The sequence below is a fragment of the Arachis stenosperma genome, chromosome 4 (assembly GCF_014773155.1).
Source record: "Arachis stenosperma cultivar V10309 chromosome 4, arast.V10309.gnm1.PFL2, whole genome shotgun sequence".
Taxonomy (NCBI): domain Eukaryota; kingdom Viridiplantae; phylum Streptophyta; class Magnoliopsida; order Fabales; family Fabaceae; genus Arachis; species Arachis stenosperma.
In genome coordinates this window covers 129,117,414-129,135,981 of record NC_080380.1, presented here as the reverse complement: position 1 = coordinate 129,135,981, position 18,568 = coordinate 129,117,414, and the positions used below count along the sequence as shown (strand labels likewise).

The window sequence follows — 18,568 nt, the reverse complement described above, 5'->3', positions numbered from 1 at the left end:
CAAACGTTCAAATGCATTAATTTTTTTGAAAAATGTTTCATTCATCAAAAGCAAGTTTTTGTAAAACTCTGAATCATATCAAGTTTGCTAAGGAAAAATGGATCTTATTTTTGGTAACGATACAATTCAAAGGATACATCGTCGTTTAACAAGGGAATTTCAGCCAAAGATCTGAATCATTCCCAAGGCTATGCCTTAGGGTTTGAATAATTGGATTTAATTCAAAAGATAATTTATAAAGTATATGCAGTTATGCACAGCTAGGGTAGTAGGCTACAATAACATTGCATCAAATTATTGGCATTTATACAATCTTTGCATATTTTGTTAAAAGAAATCAATCATGATCATTATAATTATTATCTGTTTGGGAAGACAAAGCTCTAAACAACATAATTTTTTAAACAGTGAGATGAAAGGTATATTCCCTCAGACTTGTATTGTAGAAAAAACTGTAACCAAGCAGACCAAGGTTGCTCTCCCCATGCTACCATATATGCAAGGTTACAACTTACAAGGGATTAAATACCAAAAAATAACAGTAGCTTCATGATATCCCACCTCACAGAGGAGAGGTTGTATGTATATCACAACGTGAAATATTACTAAATTTGATTTCCCTGAAACATCACCAGTCACAAAAGCAAGTAAACCTGAAACTACATCTAGATTTCTCCAAGCTCAATTTCCATGCATGAACCCATAGCAATCAGCAGCAGTGAATCTGACCATCCAGCCTGTAGCTGTAAATCACTATATCAATCACAAAATAAATAATCATACAAAAAGTTTCCGGTTTCTAACCATGCCCCATGTAGAATTGCAGATATTAAAATTATGCAACTTAGTAATATATATGATCTTTTAATAGGCTAACCTTATCACGGATCTAGCTTTCTGCTTCACTTCCCAAGTTGGAGTCCTTTTGTTGATTACCATCCAGAATCCACCTATAGACGAAAAATGCTGCTGCCACACCACTGCATAAATGCAGATGTTAAACATCATTGTCACACAAAATATGATGTATTTTGGAAGATGGAAAAAGGTTTAGAAGTCATGTATAAAGTCAAAATTTACATTATTTTCTTATATTCAGTAATGTCAAACTATCACTGCTCACAACTTTCTAAGTCTCAGAGAAGTGAATATCTAGAGGTTAACCTATTTCCTATCAGTGTGTGTGTGTGTGTTCTCTGACCGTTCATATCCAACACTGCTTATGTATAATATCATCATTTGTAGCAGTAATAAAGTTTTGTTTATTAATTCACCACTGCTTATGTTTCTCCTAGAAACCATTTCATGGTTAAAAACCACAATGGGAAAGGCAAGGATTGGAAAACAGCAAAAGCTATCATAACAATAACTCCATAAAGAAGCTAAGTATGTTCACATGTAAATTAAACATTAAAGTTTTACTAACCTGATCAAGGCAGTGAAAAACGTTGATCCCTAAAGAAAAGAAAGAGAGGAACAAATACTATAAGAACTTTCTTTAAGTTATTAAGATGTATAAAAGTTATAATGGTGCTGATAAATTGACTATTTAAAATATCGAGTGTCTTACTCTGCCTATTGTGCGTATCTCTCTGAGAAACAATATAACTGCGATTGCTGCAAGTCCAACAGGTAATTTAGAATAAGAGGCAAAATCGAGAACAACTCATCACACATAATTGAGAAAGGACTTTTTTTACAGGAAAAAAATTATAAAAAGGATGAAAAAATTATAAAAAGGATGACACTGTCATAAACATTATGGATTGAAACATCATAGCTTAATTTCAAAAGGTATGTCCTATGATTGTTGATGAAAATTGTATATCCTCCTTATCAAAACATAACAAGGATGAATATCTAACACTCATATTTTTATAGCCCACTTAGTTTTGCAATTGTTTTTTATGCAGCATTTTCGTTCTATATAATGCACAAAATTTTACCTGCTTGGCCTTTCAAAGCTAGAGGAGAAAGGTGTCCTCTTTTATATGCTCTAAGACTTGAAATGCTAAAAGCCAAGAGCACACCACCTAGAATCACCCCAAACCTTATGGCTGCAAGGCTTCCGGTGAACATAAAGTTAAGGAAGCCACCAAGAGACAGTAATAAACCTGCAAAGATTACGAAAATAATAAAAATATTAAACTAGGAAAATGGGAAGGGAAAATAGTGCAATAAAATCTTGTCAGGCAGCATAATAGGAGTCATATCATTGCAATATGCAATTTCACTTTGGACATCTCTTTCAAACCATGTAATGACACGATGCCTGTTTCGCATAGACATTTATCTAAAAGCATTTAATGACGTACCCAAATGAGTCACTGTACAAGTGGATAATTCTCATCAATACCAATCCTCATCACCATGCAAGTCCTACAAAGGCTAATAATCTCTTATCATGTATCAATCCTAATCTTCATCAGGTGCAAATAACTCTGTACAAGGGGAGGATGACCAACTCATCTCTCCTCCTCAATCTATAATAATCTATACCACCAGATCAACTCTTCTCAAGTTAGCCACATACTACCTAGACAATCAGGATCATTGTCCTATTTTTGCATGTCCCTTACCTAAAGACTCCACTGGCTACGAGAACAACATATACAACAGGGAAAAAGGGATCATCATCTAACATTCAAATGCCTCTTATCATAGGTTCAACATTATCTTAGTCTTAGGAAGTAGACTCTCCAGAACAATCATAAAATTCCAGAAATTATTTTACCATTTAAATTCCACCACACAATATATTACATACCATAAGGTACACCAACGTAGAAATCTCTAACTCCAGATATTCTGCTGAGATCATCACTTGGGGAGGTAAATGTTTCCACAATCTCCTTCACCTCGGGCGAATTCTCAGTGGCAGTGGAGATGTACTCTTTGCCTTCCTCAGTGATTTCCTTCGCTGCCACACTCAAGTCATGCCTTGCCTTATCAGCCTGTATCTTCAGCTGTTCTGCAGTATCTTTCAGAACGACAATCGCCTTCTTAGAATACAGTTCATATGCCTCTTGTGAAATTCCTTGAAATTTCAAGGCTTGTTCTTTGAAGGTATCCACAGCCTGCTTCCATGCTTCCTGTGATTCCTCAGAACCAACCTTGGGTAACTCACCATCTTCCTCCTCCACTTCAATCTTGCGATGCTCCTACACATTTCTCAATCCATATTAGCACATAGAATACTCACGCTAAATTCAACAATTTGGAAACTAAGTGTACCTTTTAGTTTAGCTTATTTTAAATTCGAAATAGGTTATAATTAAAAGCCTTCATAGATAAAATTTGTTGAAAAAAATGCTGCAACTAACTTCCATATGCAGAATTCAAATTGCTATTTGCAACCGCAACAGCAGCTGCAACATTGCTATCTATGGAGTTCTATGCAAACTTCTGTTGCAGCCACACTTTACTGCGATTTCCCTCAAATTCTGCAATGTAATTGCAACATAACAACAACAACAACAATAAATTCTAAACTGTATATTTGAAATACGCATTGACCAATGGCATTTGAGCTACAACACCCCACTTTCACAAACTAATAAAGCTCGCTCTTTTGTCAACTCACCGATTCCTCATGAGGAGCTGCGAAAACAACAGTTAAAGGTCCCCGAACGTTCCGTCCATTCAGGGTAAGAAATCCAGCTCCAACGTGTTGAGGAACAGCGAGTGAGACTCTGCAAGCGCGAGTTCTGAGCAAAGGGTCGAAGCTTAAGCAATGGGGAAGCTTGTGGAACGGAACGGAGACATGAGTAGTGGCGAGTTTAAGGTTTAAAACCGAAACGGAATCCATGGTGAAACTCATCATTGAAAACGAGACTCTTTGTAAAACAGAACAGAGAGAGACAAAGAGAATAAAAGATTGGGGATTGAAGAGTGGCGAAGAATACGAGGGTTGAAGAAAGGAATGGAGTGAGAAAGAGGGTAGGGGATTTTTGTATATTAAAGGAAGAATGGGAAGTGAACGGGAAGGGACCAAAGGTGTTTGTGAAAAGTCCCAAACCAGAGAGAAAGAAAGAAGAGAGAAAGAGTGTGCTTGTATTGCTATCTGTGCGTTTTGGTGGTAGTTGTTGCGTTTCTTCGGCTTTGTTTGGGAGAAAATGAGAGCGAAGAACAAGTCCTAGGACCGTGACACCTCATCAATATTCATAGGACACATTTTTTGTGCTTTCGTAGAAAAAAAGGGGAAAATATATTATTATTATTATTATTATTATTATTATTAAAATATATTATTATTATTATTATTATTATTATTATTATTATTATTATTATTATTATTATTATTATTATTATTATTATTATTATTATTCATCATATGATTCTGATTTGATGTGAATTATTTGTTTAATCAATCTTTGATTGCTTTAGTAGTATAGTATATTTGACATCAATAATGTTCTACATTTATGTAATTTTTTTAACTAAGTCCTTTTTTGATCACGTACTCCCTTCTTATTAACATAAAGCTTCTTTCTCAACTTAGAGTTTCTCTTTCTCAATGTAAATCTTTTCTTCGTTTTTTTATCTTAACGTAGAATTTTTTTTTCTCAACGTAAAACTCTCATGTTCTTTTCTACTTCGTATTTTTCTTCGTTTTCTTTTTCGTTTTCTGTTTCGATCTGCATTGCATTTATTTTCTTCCTATTCTTTTTTGTTTTCTTTTTCGATCTGCATTGCATTTATCTTCTTTATTTTCAGATTTTAGATTACTTCTTCATTTTTAGATTTCAATAGCGTATCAAAACAATGAATTATTCAACTTCAAATCAGTTGAATAAGAGCGATTTAGATTATTCTTCTGAATCGAATTAAGTGGACGGGATTTGGATTAGTCAATTTTGAATTGAATTGAATTGAAAGGAATGCAATCACTAAATTCAGTTGTTTATGAATACAATTTTCTGTTCATTTAGAATTGTACATTGGTTTGTTTTGATGGTATTTCTCGATTCATTCTAGACGCAGGTGTTTTGAATTTGAATTTATACAATGGACAATATTCGATTCATTTAGTATTATACAGTGGTTTTGTTTTGATAATATTTTCGATTCATTCTAGACGTAGGTGTTTCTGAGTTCAAATTTATATAATGGACAAATGTTCGATTCATTTGGTATTATATAATGGTTTAACTTTAATAATATTTTCGGTTCATTTTACAGTCCAGGTGTGTTGTGGATAAATAATTTGTCTCAAAGGTTAGGATGACTTTCAAGACACTGGAAGAAGTTAGAAAATTCTACAAAGACTATTCCAAATTTGCCAGTTTTTCTACCAAAATAAAGAACACAATTCGAAAGAGAGATGAGATTAAGAATCAACTAATTACATGTAGTAGAGAGGAGAAATGGAAATCCAAGATATCTCCAACTTTGAAGACAAACCCCTCAGCTCCAATAAACTGTCCAGCCAGGATTTATGTACATATATTGAAGGACATCGATCTTTGGATAATTTTCAAAGTTGTTCTGAATCATTCACGCTCTTATTGTCTAGATCGAGCAGAGATGCTCAAACAACACAAGGAGCTAAGCATGTTTGTGTGTCACACTATTGATAACAATGAGGAAGTCGGAATCAGACCAAGTAAAACATATCAGTCATTCGTAGCAGCAGCGGATTGTCATCACGAACTAAGTTTTATCAAAAAAGATGTGAGAAATTATATTATAAGGGAAGTACAGAATGTTTCTGAACAAGACGCCAATGAATTTGGCAAGTACTTATTAAGAATGAAAGAGAAGAATCAAAATTTCTTTTTCGAACTTAACCTTGAATGTGATCACTCCATCAAAAATGCATTTTAGGCCGATGTAAGAAGCAGAACTGCATATGAGTATTTTGGAGATGTTTTATTTGATACCACTTACAACACAAACAGGCATTCGGTTCATTGCGATATAGTTTTCGGTTCACAAAGCCAACAAATTTCAGTTCATAAATGTTCTGAGTGTCCATTTTTGTAGGTACAATCTGGTTTTTGGTTCTTTTGTAGGCGTGAATCACCACGGTCAGTCAACACTTCTCAGATGTGTTTTGATGAAAAATGAGGACATCCAATCATTTAAATGGCTATTCGAATGTTGGCTTCATTGCATGGGAGAGAAGGCACCAAAAGGGATTCTTACCGATCAATGCGCATCGATGCAAAAGGATATTGAGATGTGTATGAACAACAATTCACAGGTAGTGTATTTGGTATATCATGAAGAAGGTCTCAAGCAAATTAAACAGGTACAAGCGACACGAAAAAATAAACAAGAGATGAGCCATGTCGTTTGGAACTCATTTACAAAAGATGCATTCGGCAAAAATTAGAATGATTTTGTCACAAAGTACGGTGTTGGAGGCAATAAGTGGCTTTCAAGTACTTAATTTTAATTATTTGATGCTGTTACTTTTTCAGTGAAAACGAGTATAACGTCGGTTCATTCTTGCGTCTATTTTTTGTTCATTTTGTAGAGCTATTTGAAGATCGTCATTTATGGATTCCAGTTTATCTGGATCACCACTTTTGGACTGGGATGAGAAGTATTGGAACACAAAGGAGTGAGAGCATTATGCATTTTTTAACAAGTTTATCACATGCAATAGCTCATTGATTCAATTTGTGAACCAATACGATAATTGCTTAGCAAGCAGAGAGCAAAGAGAGAGATAATTTGATGCTGCAGATTTTTACACCGTGATACCGTGTACAACAAAATCAGCTATAGAGGCTCAATTTCAACATGTATATACTCACGAGAAGTTCAGGAAAGTTCAAGCACAATTCAGAGGAAAGGTGAATTGCATCACAAGATCAATGCATTCCACTCTAGGTTTTATGACATACGAAGTTGTAGAGCAGGTTTCTAAGTCCACATTCAATAAGTTTTTTGTTACTTATGACGCAGTATTACGAGAAGTAAAGTGCCAGTGCTTGTTGTTTAAGTCAAGAGGTATACTATGCCGTCAGTCTCGGAGTGTCTTAAGCTTTGAACGAGTAGATAAACTGGCACCAATATATATATTGGAATGCTGGAGTAAGAACATAAAGAGAAGGCACACACATATCAAGAGCAGCCAAGACGAGCCTCTATTAGAGCCGAGAAGCAAGAGATTCGATGATTTGGTATTTCGATCGCACAATATTTGCAAATTTGCGTCAAAATCCAATAAGCTGACTAGAAGTCTGCACTGAGCTTTTGATAATGTCATGGTGGAGATGCAAGAATACCAAGTGAAAAGTAAAGGTAAAAGTTCGTTATCTCACGAAGACACGACGTTGAGTGATGTTAACGACCTTCAAAGCCCCCACATGTTAGAATAAGAGGTCGTCCCAAGAACGGATTGGAATCAAATATCGAAAAAAAAAAGATCTCAAATGCAACAAAGAAAAAGAAAAAACTAGCTTTAAGCGAGGCAACATTGATTTGCTTTTGATTAGGAAAAATTCGTTTGTGCATTTTGCTAATATATGACTTTTTTTTGCAGTTGAACCTTTTAGATGGTGGATCAATGATTCAGTCAAGCTCAAGCCTTTATGATGCACACTATATGAATTATTCCGGAGAGAATTATAGAAGTTTTAGTTTTTATTAATATAAATTTTGATTCATGTATGGCAAAATTTCGGTTCATTTGAATTCCAGGGGGTTAATTTTCATTCATGGTATATTTTTATTGAATAGTCACTTTTTTGTATTTTAAATTAGCTTTTTGCAATTGTGTTATGTCAAACAGTTCAGGTGTTTCTGAAATTGAATAGTGATATATACCTTTTTTCGGTTCATTTAGTGCATTAATTTCAGTTCATTAGTGTTTTTAGGGTTCTTGATGTTTTATAAATACATTGAATTCATCTATTGTGAACATAGATTTATTCAAAACAGTAGCCCAGACAGTTCCAATAAATATATATATTAACATTAACATTTAACATTAATATTTACATTAACATTAACATATATACATTAAAGAAGAAGTGTATTTTTTTTACAAGAAGTTAAATAAAATAGTGTTAATTACAATTCTTTATACTAAGTCAAAGAAACTATAATCTGTTTAATTTCTATATTCCCAGATGTGAATTTACAAAAAGGGCTTAAAAGGGTAGCAGATGGCTTTGAGATTCTTATCGCTTCAGATGTCCGAATGACTTTATTTTTCATTTTATTTATCTTGTGCAAGAGAATGGTTGGACCACATTCCCGTCTGAAAGCATCTATTTCTTCCTACAATACAAGTGAAAGAAATTGCTTAACTTGAACTCAAATAAAATAAGAAATGAACCGAAATAAATTATTTTAGAAATTACTTATCTATTTCCAGTTTTACATTTATACTTCCCTTTTTTAATCTTTTCAGGATCAATTGTTTCTAGCCATTTCATCACATATATCTCGCAATTATAACTAAGAAAAAAATAAGAAAGTAAAATATGATTAATAGAATACACAATAAAACATATTAATAAAAGCATCATAGCAAAGAAAGATTTTACTTTGTTCGTTGACCACTGATTGTGATATACGGTGCTTCAACGCCCTCTTCGTCCTCCATCAAAGGTTCTGTCCCAGCATAAACCCTCATCGATACTATTAAGTCCTGAAAAGAATACAAAAAGTTATTGATAATGGCTAGAAATAAAAGATCATTTACAACATAAATATGCATTATGTAAATAACTTACAACAAATTTGTTTAAAGTTATTCTTGATTGAGGTATTTTATCTTTCTTTTTCTTGACGGGGTTAAGCATATAAAATGCATTCTTCTTAACATCGGCAATCCATAACCACTAATGTCCTCCATGACAAACTAGTACAAACAGCTGAAGTTTTGGAAAATAATAGAATATTTCAATCTAAATGATGGCAAGCGGCATAATTATTAAAGAAGTTTTAGAAATCACAACTTACAAATGGATGCGATGCCAATTTTCTTTTGTAAAAAAAAGGAAGGTAGTCCTTATATTGAGTGATCCGGTAGGCCTTCTTAGTGTTTGGATCAATGTATTTCTTGTTATAGAGTCCCAACATTATATTTTGCAAAATGAATCTCAATTAAATCACAAATGAATCGAATTAAACTAAATGATGAACCAAATTTCTTAAGGAATAACATATTTGGTGAATACTTAGCATTAATGTCAAGTGAACCTAACTCAATTCCCAAATGACCCGAATTCAACTCAGATTTGAACAAAAATTCATTAACATTCAATCAGCAAGAAAAACACATTTTTAATTTATTTCTTCATGCAAATAAATTCAATCAAACTAACAGATGAACTGAATTATTTATCAAAACTAATAAATTACTTAAGGATAAAAACTTTGGCTTACTACAATATCTGTCGGTACACAATATACTTCTTCTTGAAATCGACGACATTTTATGTCATTGAGAAGCATACACATTGCATTGACCACCTATAGGAAGAAAATTTATTAGATATATGGGTATAAAAGTTTTTTAAAAAATCATTAATGTTAATGTAATAGGCAAAGAATTTACCATATTTTCTACATCTTATCCAGGTGTTAGAGACATGAAGTGCAATCTAGCCCCCTCCAAATGCGCTTCATGGTCCAACATGAATATCGTGTCATACTCGTTGGTTGTATCTTTGTAAACTTTAATTGTGTCATTCATTGATAACATTTCTTCCTCAACTCCTCTGTTATTTCTCTTTCTTTCTCCAGAGTCTTATACCTTTCAGGGGTGCTCAAAATTGGCTCCGCACTGGTTCCTTCAGCAAAGTGTAATGCTACTGTCACCCCAGCATCCATCACCGCATCTGGCAACCCTTCAAGTTGTGTTACTGTTGGTTGAAAGATCGGGACTTATTTGAGAGGTTGGGGGACTTATGCCAAGGCTGAAGGAAGGTGTATCATCTTCCCAATGCCAAGGACGGGGAGAACTGCAAGACGACAGAGAAAAGTTTTAATTAATAACCAAAAAGTATTATGATATAACATCAAAACTAATAAAAAGGATATTAATTAAAACTTATACATTCTGTGGAGGTTCTTGATCCGTTTGCCTTGCGGAAGGTTCTTCGCAGGCCTGGTGTTGGGCTTCCAGAGGGCAGCTGTAATAAACAGAAAAGAGTCTAATAATGAACCGAATTTACTTCATATTTGAATTAGCAATAAAAAAATTCAATCATCAAGAAGAATACATCGAATTCATTTCTAGATTCAAATGGACCTCAAATAAATGAAGTAATAAATCGTTACTCCAGATTTGAACAAGCAGTAATTTAGACTCAATCATAAAAAAAAACACAGTAAAATTATATCTGGATTCAAATGAATCTCAAATAAACTCTGGAATAAACTGAAATTATTATTATATACCATCAAAACTAATAAAAAAGATTTTAAGCAAAACTTACACGTTAAGAGGTGCTTCTTGTTCCGATTGTCTTGCCGAAGGTTATCCACAGGGTTGCTGTTGTGATTTCGGAGGGCTACTGGCTACTGCATTAAACAAAAAAGAGTTCAATAGTAACCCGAAATTATTATCCTATACCATTAAAACTAATAAAAATAATTTTAAGTCCAACTTACTCATTAACAAAGTTTCTTCTGTTTGACTTTGTTGAGAGGTTGGGGGACTTATGCCAAGGCTGAAGTAAGGTGCATCATCTTCCGTTTGCCTTGCGGAATGTTCTTTGCAGGTCTGGTGTTAGAGTTCCAGAGGGCAGCTGTAATAAATAGAAAAGAGTCTAATAATGAACCAAATTTACTTCATATTTGAACTAGCAGTAAAAAAAACTCAATCATCAAGAAGAACACATTGAATTCATTTCTGAATTCAAATAAACCTCAAATCAAGGAAGTAATGAACCAAAATTACTCCATATTTGAACAAATAGTAATTTATACTCAATCATTAAAAAAAAATAACGAATTCATATCTGGATTCAAATGAACCTCAAATAAACTAAGGAATAAACCAAAATTATTATTATATACCATCAAAACTAATAAAAAAGATTTTAAGTAAAACTTACACATTAAGAGGTGCTTCTTGTTCCAATTGCCTTGCCGGAGGTTCTTCGCAGGGTTGCTGTTGTGGTTCCGGAGGGCTACTGTATTAAACAAAAAAGAGTTCAATAATGACCCAAAATTATTATCATATACCATTAAAACTAATAAAAAGAATTTTAACTACAACTTACTCATTAACAGAAGCTTCTTCTGTTTGACTTTCCGAGGGGACATAGGTAAAGGTCTTTTGATCTTTTATTATCTCTTCTACAAGAGAACTTGGAAGAAATACTGCAATAGAAACTCTAAAGAAGGTAAACAAGGAACAAGTTAATGTATAATGATTAGAATAGGAACTGAGAAACTGAAAGCTGCACATTGAAAAACTCACATATCCAGAGGATGAGAATGAGTTTCTTCTCCAACCACAATGATTTGTAGTTGAAGATCAAGTGTAGTATTACTAACAATTAAACAAAAATATATTAGTGTTTAATTAAACAAAAATTATTACCTAAATCTAAAAGACCAATGTAAATATTTCAACTTACACAGTTGAAGGTTGTAAATTCTGTTTTTTCTTTTTTTCATGCTGTTTTTTTCTTCTAAAAACTTTCACCGGGGTTTTAGGGGTATTTTTTTTTTAATAAAAAGATACCAATTAAAATTATCAATCAAGATTAAAAATACATTAAATTTATTTTTAGATTCAAATGAACCTCAATTAAACGTAAAATGAACCGAACTTACTCCATATTTGAACCTCAAGAAACTCTGTTTTTCATTCAATTTTTTGTTCTAAAAATTGTAACCAGGGATTTCAGGGGTATTTTTTCTAAGAAAAAAGATATGAAACTAAAATCATCAACCAAGATATTCTAAACTAAAGCACAAGATGTAAATAAGAGTTAAGCGGAATTACTTGGTATTGTTTGGTGCATTTACAGACGGTGCCGAGCTCGTCTGTGTTTGTAACACAGGTTCGCTGTCCAAATTTATAGTCGGCAGTCTAAGAAAAAAAAATTATTCAGTAAATCTAAAGAAATTACATGAAGTTTTAGAAAAAGTTAGTAGAGAAAGAAAAAAAAGAACTCTATATAAGAAACTCAATCTTACGTATGCGATAAATCATATCGCGCATCTGTTGAGTCACAGTCATCCGGAGCAACATTTATTTTTTCAGCTCCATAATTTTTTCTTTTTTTAGCTCCAACATTTGTTTTGTTTTTTTTAGCAGCCATCTCATTTACTTGTTCATTTCTAAAAATTTATACAATAAATTTTCACTTAAACCAGGATGAAACATAGTTAAAAAATAAATGAATCGAATTTATTTCAAATTTGAACAAGCAGTCAAACAGAGTCAATCATAAAAAAACACATCAAATTTATACCAGAGACAAATATCAGAGCTGTAATTAACTTAACAAGCACACATGAACAATTTTCAGTAAATACAAACAAAACTAAACCAAATGAACCTCAAATAAATGTAGCAATGAACCGAAAATAATATTTTCCAAAACTCACTCGTCTTCAGATTCAATTTTGCTTTCCAAATCTATCAGAATGATCTTCCTTAATTTAGTTTGTTTTTTCACTATCCTTTGTGGTTGTTTTCTTTTCTTTGACGATGTTTTCTCAACTTCTTCTTCTCTCTACAACACATACAAAAAGTTTTATTAAAATAACAATATAAAACTTTAAACAAATAGATAGTTTTCAATAAGCGATGGTGAGAAGTATACTCAGATTCAGAGAAACTGTCTTCTTTTTTTCTTTCTTCTCATTTTCCTTTTTTTCCCTTCAGAAAAACTGTTTTCTTTTTCACCTTCTTTTCTTCTATTTCTTCTCCTCTCAATTCTACTCTGTTCACAAGTCCCTAAAACATAAACTTATTTAGTTAGCACAGTATTTTTAGAAGCATCTGAACTGAAATTTCAAGGGGAAATTTTATTTATTTATCATTTCATCAGTTGTTCCAAAGCAATTCGGTTGACCACATTCCTCCGTGTCCAATAGGCCACCCATGGTGGCCCGGGAGCGTTATCTGCTTCCGGTCAAGGAAACTTTGATCCATGAAAATATATTAACATTAAAATGAAGACACAGCCATCAACGAAAAGTTTCTTTCCTTCTCTCTGGGCTTCCCTTTCTCAGGAAGCTCAGCACATGAGACGCCCAATTCCATTGTCGGATGGTGTCCACATGAAGGGCAGGCGGCTTATGGATCGGGGAGATCATGCTTACTGTTGTTGGCAGCAAGAAGCATTTTTGGACGAAGATGACAAAAGTGCTCTTGAATTTCAGCCGGTTCTCCTCCCTTTCAACACTCATATCAATGACAGATTTTGTCAAAGATGTCAAAATAGCACCTTTAAAGTTGTCAATTATCTCCTTCTGTTCCTCACTCAGTTTGTTGTACTCAACTTTTTCAGGAAAACGATCTCCTACAATATTCTAATATAAACAAATCAGTAAAAAAGGCTCAGTTTCATTTTCTGTATTCAAATGAACCTAAAATAAAGCAGGGAATGAACCGAAATAACTTAAGGAATAACAAAAAGATCAAAAAGAAAAAATACAAATGTAAAAGGTGAAAAGTATAATACCGCCGAAATTTATACCCATCGCATCTCTTATCCATGATAGGCATCATAGCAACGAATCAATTCCCTCAAGAGCTTGTAAGAGATGCTCATTTCCAGGATATGTGCCAGTGTACCGAATCCGATTTCTTCCACAATATTTTTCTTTTCTTTACTCATTTCTTTAAACACCTTAGCTATTGATTTTGTTTGGCATCTCAAATCGTGAGTTTTATGCAAGGATTTAAAATAGTATGTTATGATATATTTATAATACAAAAATAGAGTTTATTTAATGTGTACCTTATAGTGCGGATTCTCTCTTTTTTTTTTGTGACCGTCATCTTTTTTATTTTTGATGTAAGGACAAAAAAATTTGGTCAATACTTAATAGGTGAACTTCACTTAACAGTAGAATCAAGTGAACCTAACTCAAATTCCAAATGAACCTAATGAACCGAATTCGATTCATACTTGAACAAAAGGTGATAAACATTTAATTAGCAAGAAAAGCACATTTCAAATCATTTTTGCTTGCAGATGAACTCAAATGAAACTTAACAATAAAATTAAGTGAACCTAACTCAATTCTTCAATGAACTAAATGAACTGAATTCTATTCATATTTGAATAAAATGTGATAAACATTCAATCAGCAAGAAAAACACATTTCAAATCATTTCTGCTTGCAAATGAACTCAAGTAAACCTAACTCGATTCCCCAAAAAACCGAATTCTATTCATATTTGAACAAAATGAGATAAACATGCAATCAGTAAGAAAAACATTTCTGAATGTAAATGAACTCAATTAAACTAAGTGATGAACCGAATTATTTATCAGAACCAATAAACTAACACATTTTCATTCGTATGCCCTAGTTAAGAGAAAAGTTGGAATCAGAGAAACTCGATCTACTAAACGAACCAACTCAATCCACTAAACCTTAAATCGAACTAGGAGAAACGCAAGATTTGCGAGAAATTAAATGAATATAATAACAATAGTTTTTTCATACTTTGCGGAATTTCTGTTCTTATTTTTGTCTGTTTTTTCTTCTTCGTATCGAAAGCTCCACTTGATTCTGCAGTAGCAGAGAATACGAACAAGGTTTGAGAGATTTTGCAAGAGATTTGAAATTCTCCAATAGCAGTTTCGAGTGTGAAGAATGAATACTTTTTTTCATATTCAAGCACAAATAAATTGGTAACGTTTGGGGAGTTTCTGCGCGTGTAATACACGTTCATTAATGAGATTGGATTTTTTTGGTATTGGGTCTGCTTGGTTAGATTTAGATAGAAAATTGTTTGGATTGTAACCCAACCGTTATAAATAATAATTGTCAAAGTTTAAATAATGAAACAAAATTTATTTTACAAAAATTATAATGAAGAAATGTTAGAAGGGTATCATAATTTATTGGTTTTAGCCATCAGTTAGCCATTAATATTTAAAAATATGATATAAAGTATGTTATTAAATTATTAGACTAAAAAAACTAGACCAAATAAATTGAATTGATGGCTAAGTGATGGCCAAAAACAATAAATTCTTATGGTCCTAGCATTTTTCTTTGCATCATCTACACAAAAGACTCAGAAGCATCCTCGTGGGTAGTGGGGAGAAGCACATTGTTTAACACAAACATCTAATCTGCTGGGTAGAGACGTCTTTATTTGATAGTTAAACTAAATTCAACACTAGTGACAAGTACAAATTTCAAAGACAGCAGCTAGAAAGCTAGAAAACCGAGATGGGAACCTCGTACCATTGTTTGAGGCAGTCTAGAATGGAGTAAAAAAATTTTCCTTGACAAATTGCTGTAAAAAATTTCATGAATTTTTTGTCTGGTGAGACAGTCTTCTCCGCGGTGAGCAACCCTGCGTTTGATCTCATGAAAGTGGCTGCCCTTGAGTGAATCCACTGCTAGGCCCTATCTCAGGGGGTCAGAGGAAACACTTTGCTTGCCCTTATGTGGATCAATTGCCGCCATCTTTCTTCATAAACAATTTAGCTTAGTTATGAAATGTTTAAATAGAGAAATATTATTTTGGTTGGTGTAGTGAGTAGTGACTGCCGTGTATACTATATGCGTTTGTCACCTTCGTAGATAGAGCCAACTCCAGCAGATATTGCATTTGATTTTTCAATTTATTTGTCAAACAAAGCAAAATATGTCCTTCCTATCACGCTCTCTTGCTACTTGCTAGTAATTGCTTCTGTACAGTTTTCACAAATTACAAGCAGACTAGATAGAACTATCATAGAGGACACCGAAAGACAGACAGTGCTGTCAACCTTAACTTCATGCACTTTATGTAAAACTTTATATATATCATTACCTTATTTTGAAACAAACCTTGATTTTTTCTAGCTGAGTATGAACTCTTATTCAAGTAAAACAAACCTCAGATTCGTACCCTGTTCCTTTTATGCCATGTTATTTCAGCAGTTGCAATAGTCAATATGCCTGGCAAACCCTTATCACTTATAATGCCCTGCAAGCATGGGCAAGAGGCTGCATTGAGGCACAAGAGTTTTTGAAAGATGAGTGCCTGGCTCTTCCAAGTGCCTTTGGGTGGGTTCCATTTCATTTTAAAATTTACACTTCATTGCCTTCATTGCCTTCATCTATAGATTGCATGACTTTTTGTTGCAACCTCGAGGTGTAAAAGTAAAAGCAACTGAAGGCATAAATGCAAGTAATTCAAAACAAACATTTCCCCTGAAGATGAAGAAGGTTGTAGGCAAAATAAGAGTGGAAGGTAATTATACATCTAAGCAGAATCATATAGCTTACTTATCCAGTTATGCGTTCATGATCTTGAATAATTGGGACAAATGTTTGTAATTGTCCCGCTGTTAGGAAACTAGTGAAATATTGTAGTCTATGAATGTTTTGCAAATGCATCATAGCATGATCTAGAATCATGACAACTGATGAAGAAACTTTGTTGGATTGACTAATCTGAATAGTTAAAAATCATACAATAATCGTTATGCTCTACTGAGGGTTTCTACCAGTTTTTAGGCATGAAGAAAGGAGAAAAAGATATATACAGAATCGCAAAGAGCCGTGAAAGAAGAACGAGAGACTTGGATCAGGTTAAGTGCATAAAGGATAAAAACGGAGAGGTTTTGGCTCAAGAAGAGAAGATCAATGAAAGGTGGAAGAGCTACTTCTACTAGTTATTTAATGAAAGGCAGAAGACTCTTCCGAGCTTTGATCGGTTATGCACGAGGTAAAAGAAGCTCTAAAGCAGATGAAAAATGACAGGACAGTAAGACCCGATAATATTTCAACTGAAGTTTGGAAGAACCTTAGAGAGAGAGGCATCAGTTAGTTAAACAAACTTTTTAATGAGATTTTAAGGTTAAAGAAGATGTCTGATGAGTGGAGAAAGAGTACATTGGTACTTATCTACAAGAATAGGGAGGATATACAAAGTTACAAAAACTATAGAGGAATCAAGCTAATGAGTCATATCATGAAGTTATGGAAAAGAGTGATAGAACGGAGACTAAGACAAGAGACACAAGTAACAGGGAACTAATTTAGTTTTATGTCAGGTAGATCCACCACTGAAGCGATATACTTGTTAAAAAAGATGATAGAGAGATATCGTAGTAATAACAAAAATCTACATATAGTGTTTATTAATTTGGAAAAAGCGTACGATAGGATGCCAAAAGAAGTCTTATGGAAGGTTTTAGAAAAGAAGAGAGTAAGGATCGCATATATGCCTGCAATTAAAGACATGTATGATGGGGATACAACTAGTGTGAAGACTCAAAGTAGTGTGACAAAGAAATTTCGTATTGGTATAGAATTACACCAGGGATCATCCTTAAGTCCATACCTTTTCACATTAATCTTCGAAGTACTCATAGAGCATATCCAAGAACCTGTGCCTTTCTGCATGCTTTTTATCGATGATATCGTCCTTATGGGAGAGTCAAGGAAACACCTAAATAAGAAGTTGAATTTATGGAGAGAAGCTCTAGAAGTGTATGGTCTGCGCATAAGCCGTAGTAAGACGAAATATATAGGATGTAAGTTCGGTCGCCGAAGCGGAAACCCTAATACAGAGGTAAAGATTGGAGAAAACATCTTACGAAAAATTAAAAGTTTTAAGTATTTTGGGTATATCATACAAGATAATGGAAATATTGAATATGATGTAAATTATAAAATTCAAACAGGTTGGTTAAAATGGTGGAATGCGTCTGGTTTTATATGTAATAAAAAAGTGCCTTTAAAACTTAAAGATAAATTCAACTGTACCACTATCAGACTGGCTATGTTTTATGGTACAGAGTATTGGGCGGCCAAAGAGGAGTACGAACATAAATTAAGTGTGGCAAAGATGAAGATGTTGAGATGGATGAGTGGTCATACGCGATTGAATAGAATAAAGAATGAAGATATAAGAGAGAAAGATGGAATAGCACCTATTGTGAAAAAGATGGTAGAATCACGTATGATTTGGACATCTGAGAAGAAGACCGACAGAGCACCCAGTTAGGAGGGTGGATGAGATAGAAGATGAACAAAGGGTAAAAAGCAAAGGAAGACCTAGGAAGACCATCCATGAAGTGATCAATTGAGATCTACATGTAAACAATCTCTCCATAGACATGATACATAATAGAGCTCAATAACATTGTTTGATCTATGTAGCCAACCTTATTATTATTGCTGTTGTTGTAATCACTATGTTCTGCCTTCTGATACCAGTATGCAGTACATGTAAATATGTAATGTTATTAATAATGTTAAAGATCTTACACTGGCATGTAAATTCAGTTTCCCTGAGAACCAAGGGGATGCCCTAGTTGTTGAAGTCCAAGATTTAAAAAAGGCAGTCCCTGGTTGAATCCCAATTTCATCCCTCAGTGATAATCCTGTAAGCTCTCTATTGCTATATCATCTGTAAATATAATTCTCCTCTTTTACACCACCCACATACATGTCATGT

At 33.6% G+C, this 18,568-nt stretch overlaps 2 protein-coding genes across 4 annotated transcripts; one reads left to right on the top strand and one right to left on the bottom strand.

The window, feature by feature from the left end:
• Nucleotides 1-303: 303 nt before the first annotated feature.
• On the bottom strand, nucleotides 304-4,097 carry LOC130974365 (protein FATTY ACID EXPORT 3, chloroplastic). 3 transcript variants are annotated; one of them, XM_057899217.1, is made up of 7 exons: nucleotides 3,584-4,097; nucleotides 2,768-3,161; nucleotides 1,947-2,114; nucleotides 1,571-1,617; nucleotides 1,427-1,455; nucleotides 878-980; nucleotides 304-753 (listed from the first exon to the last, which is right to left on the bottom strand). In XM_057899217.1, the coding sequence occupies exons 1-6, from the start codon at nucleotides 3,821-3,823 to the stop codon at nucleotides 890-892; spliced, it is 969 nt and encodes a 322-aa protein (XP_057755200.1). In that variant the 5' UTR covers nucleotides 3,824-4,097; the 3' UTR covers nucleotides 304-753; nucleotides 878-889. The 3 variants fall into 3 exon arrangements, with proteins under 3 accessions (XP_057755200.1, XP_057755199.1, XP_057755198.1); XM_057899216.1 differs by having other exon boundaries at nucleotides 305-737; XM_057899215.1 differs by having other exon boundaries at nucleotides 307-743; nucleotides 3,584-4,096.
• Nucleotides 4,098-5,223: 1,126 nt separating this feature from the next.
• LOC130975499 (protein FAR1-RELATED SEQUENCE 4-like) lies at nucleotides 5,224-9,838 on the top strand. The gene is made up of 4 exons (XM_057900289.1): nucleotides 5,224-5,738; nucleotides 5,986-6,253; nucleotides 7,496-7,586; nucleotides 9,726-9,838. The coding sequence occupies exons 1-4, from the start codon at nucleotides 5,224-5,226 to the stop codon at nucleotides 9,836-9,838; spliced, it is 987 nt and encodes a 328-aa protein (XP_057756272.1).
• Nucleotides 9,839-18,568: the final 8,730 nt, after the last annotated feature.

Bases quoted from the DNA above. Each gene is read 5' to 3' on its own strand.
- LOC130974365 (XM_057899217.1), bottom strand. From the start codon at position 3,823: ATGATGAGTTTCACCATGGATTCCGTTTCGGTTTTAAACCTTAAACTC. The intron at 2,115-2,767 runs GTATGTAATATA...TAATCTTTGCAG, and splicing joins CTACGTTGGTGTACCTTATG to GTTTATTACTGTCTCTTGGT. The intron at 1,618-1,946 runs GTAAAATTTTGT...TTGGACTTGCAG, and splicing joins AGCTTTGAAAGGCCAAGCAG to CAATCGCAGTTATATTGTTT.
- LOC130975499 (XM_057900289.1), top strand. From the start codon at position 5,224: ATGACTTTCAAGACACTGGAAGAAGTTAGAAAATTCTACAAAGACTAT. The intron at 6,254-7,495 runs GTACAAGCGACA...TTTTTTTTGCAG, and splicing joins GTCTCAAGCAAATTAAACAG to TTGAACCTTTTAGATGGTGG. The intron at 7,587-9,725 runs GTTTTAGTTTTT...TATACCTTTCAG, and splicing joins TTCCGGAGAGAATTATAGAA to GGGTGCTCAAAATTGGCTCC.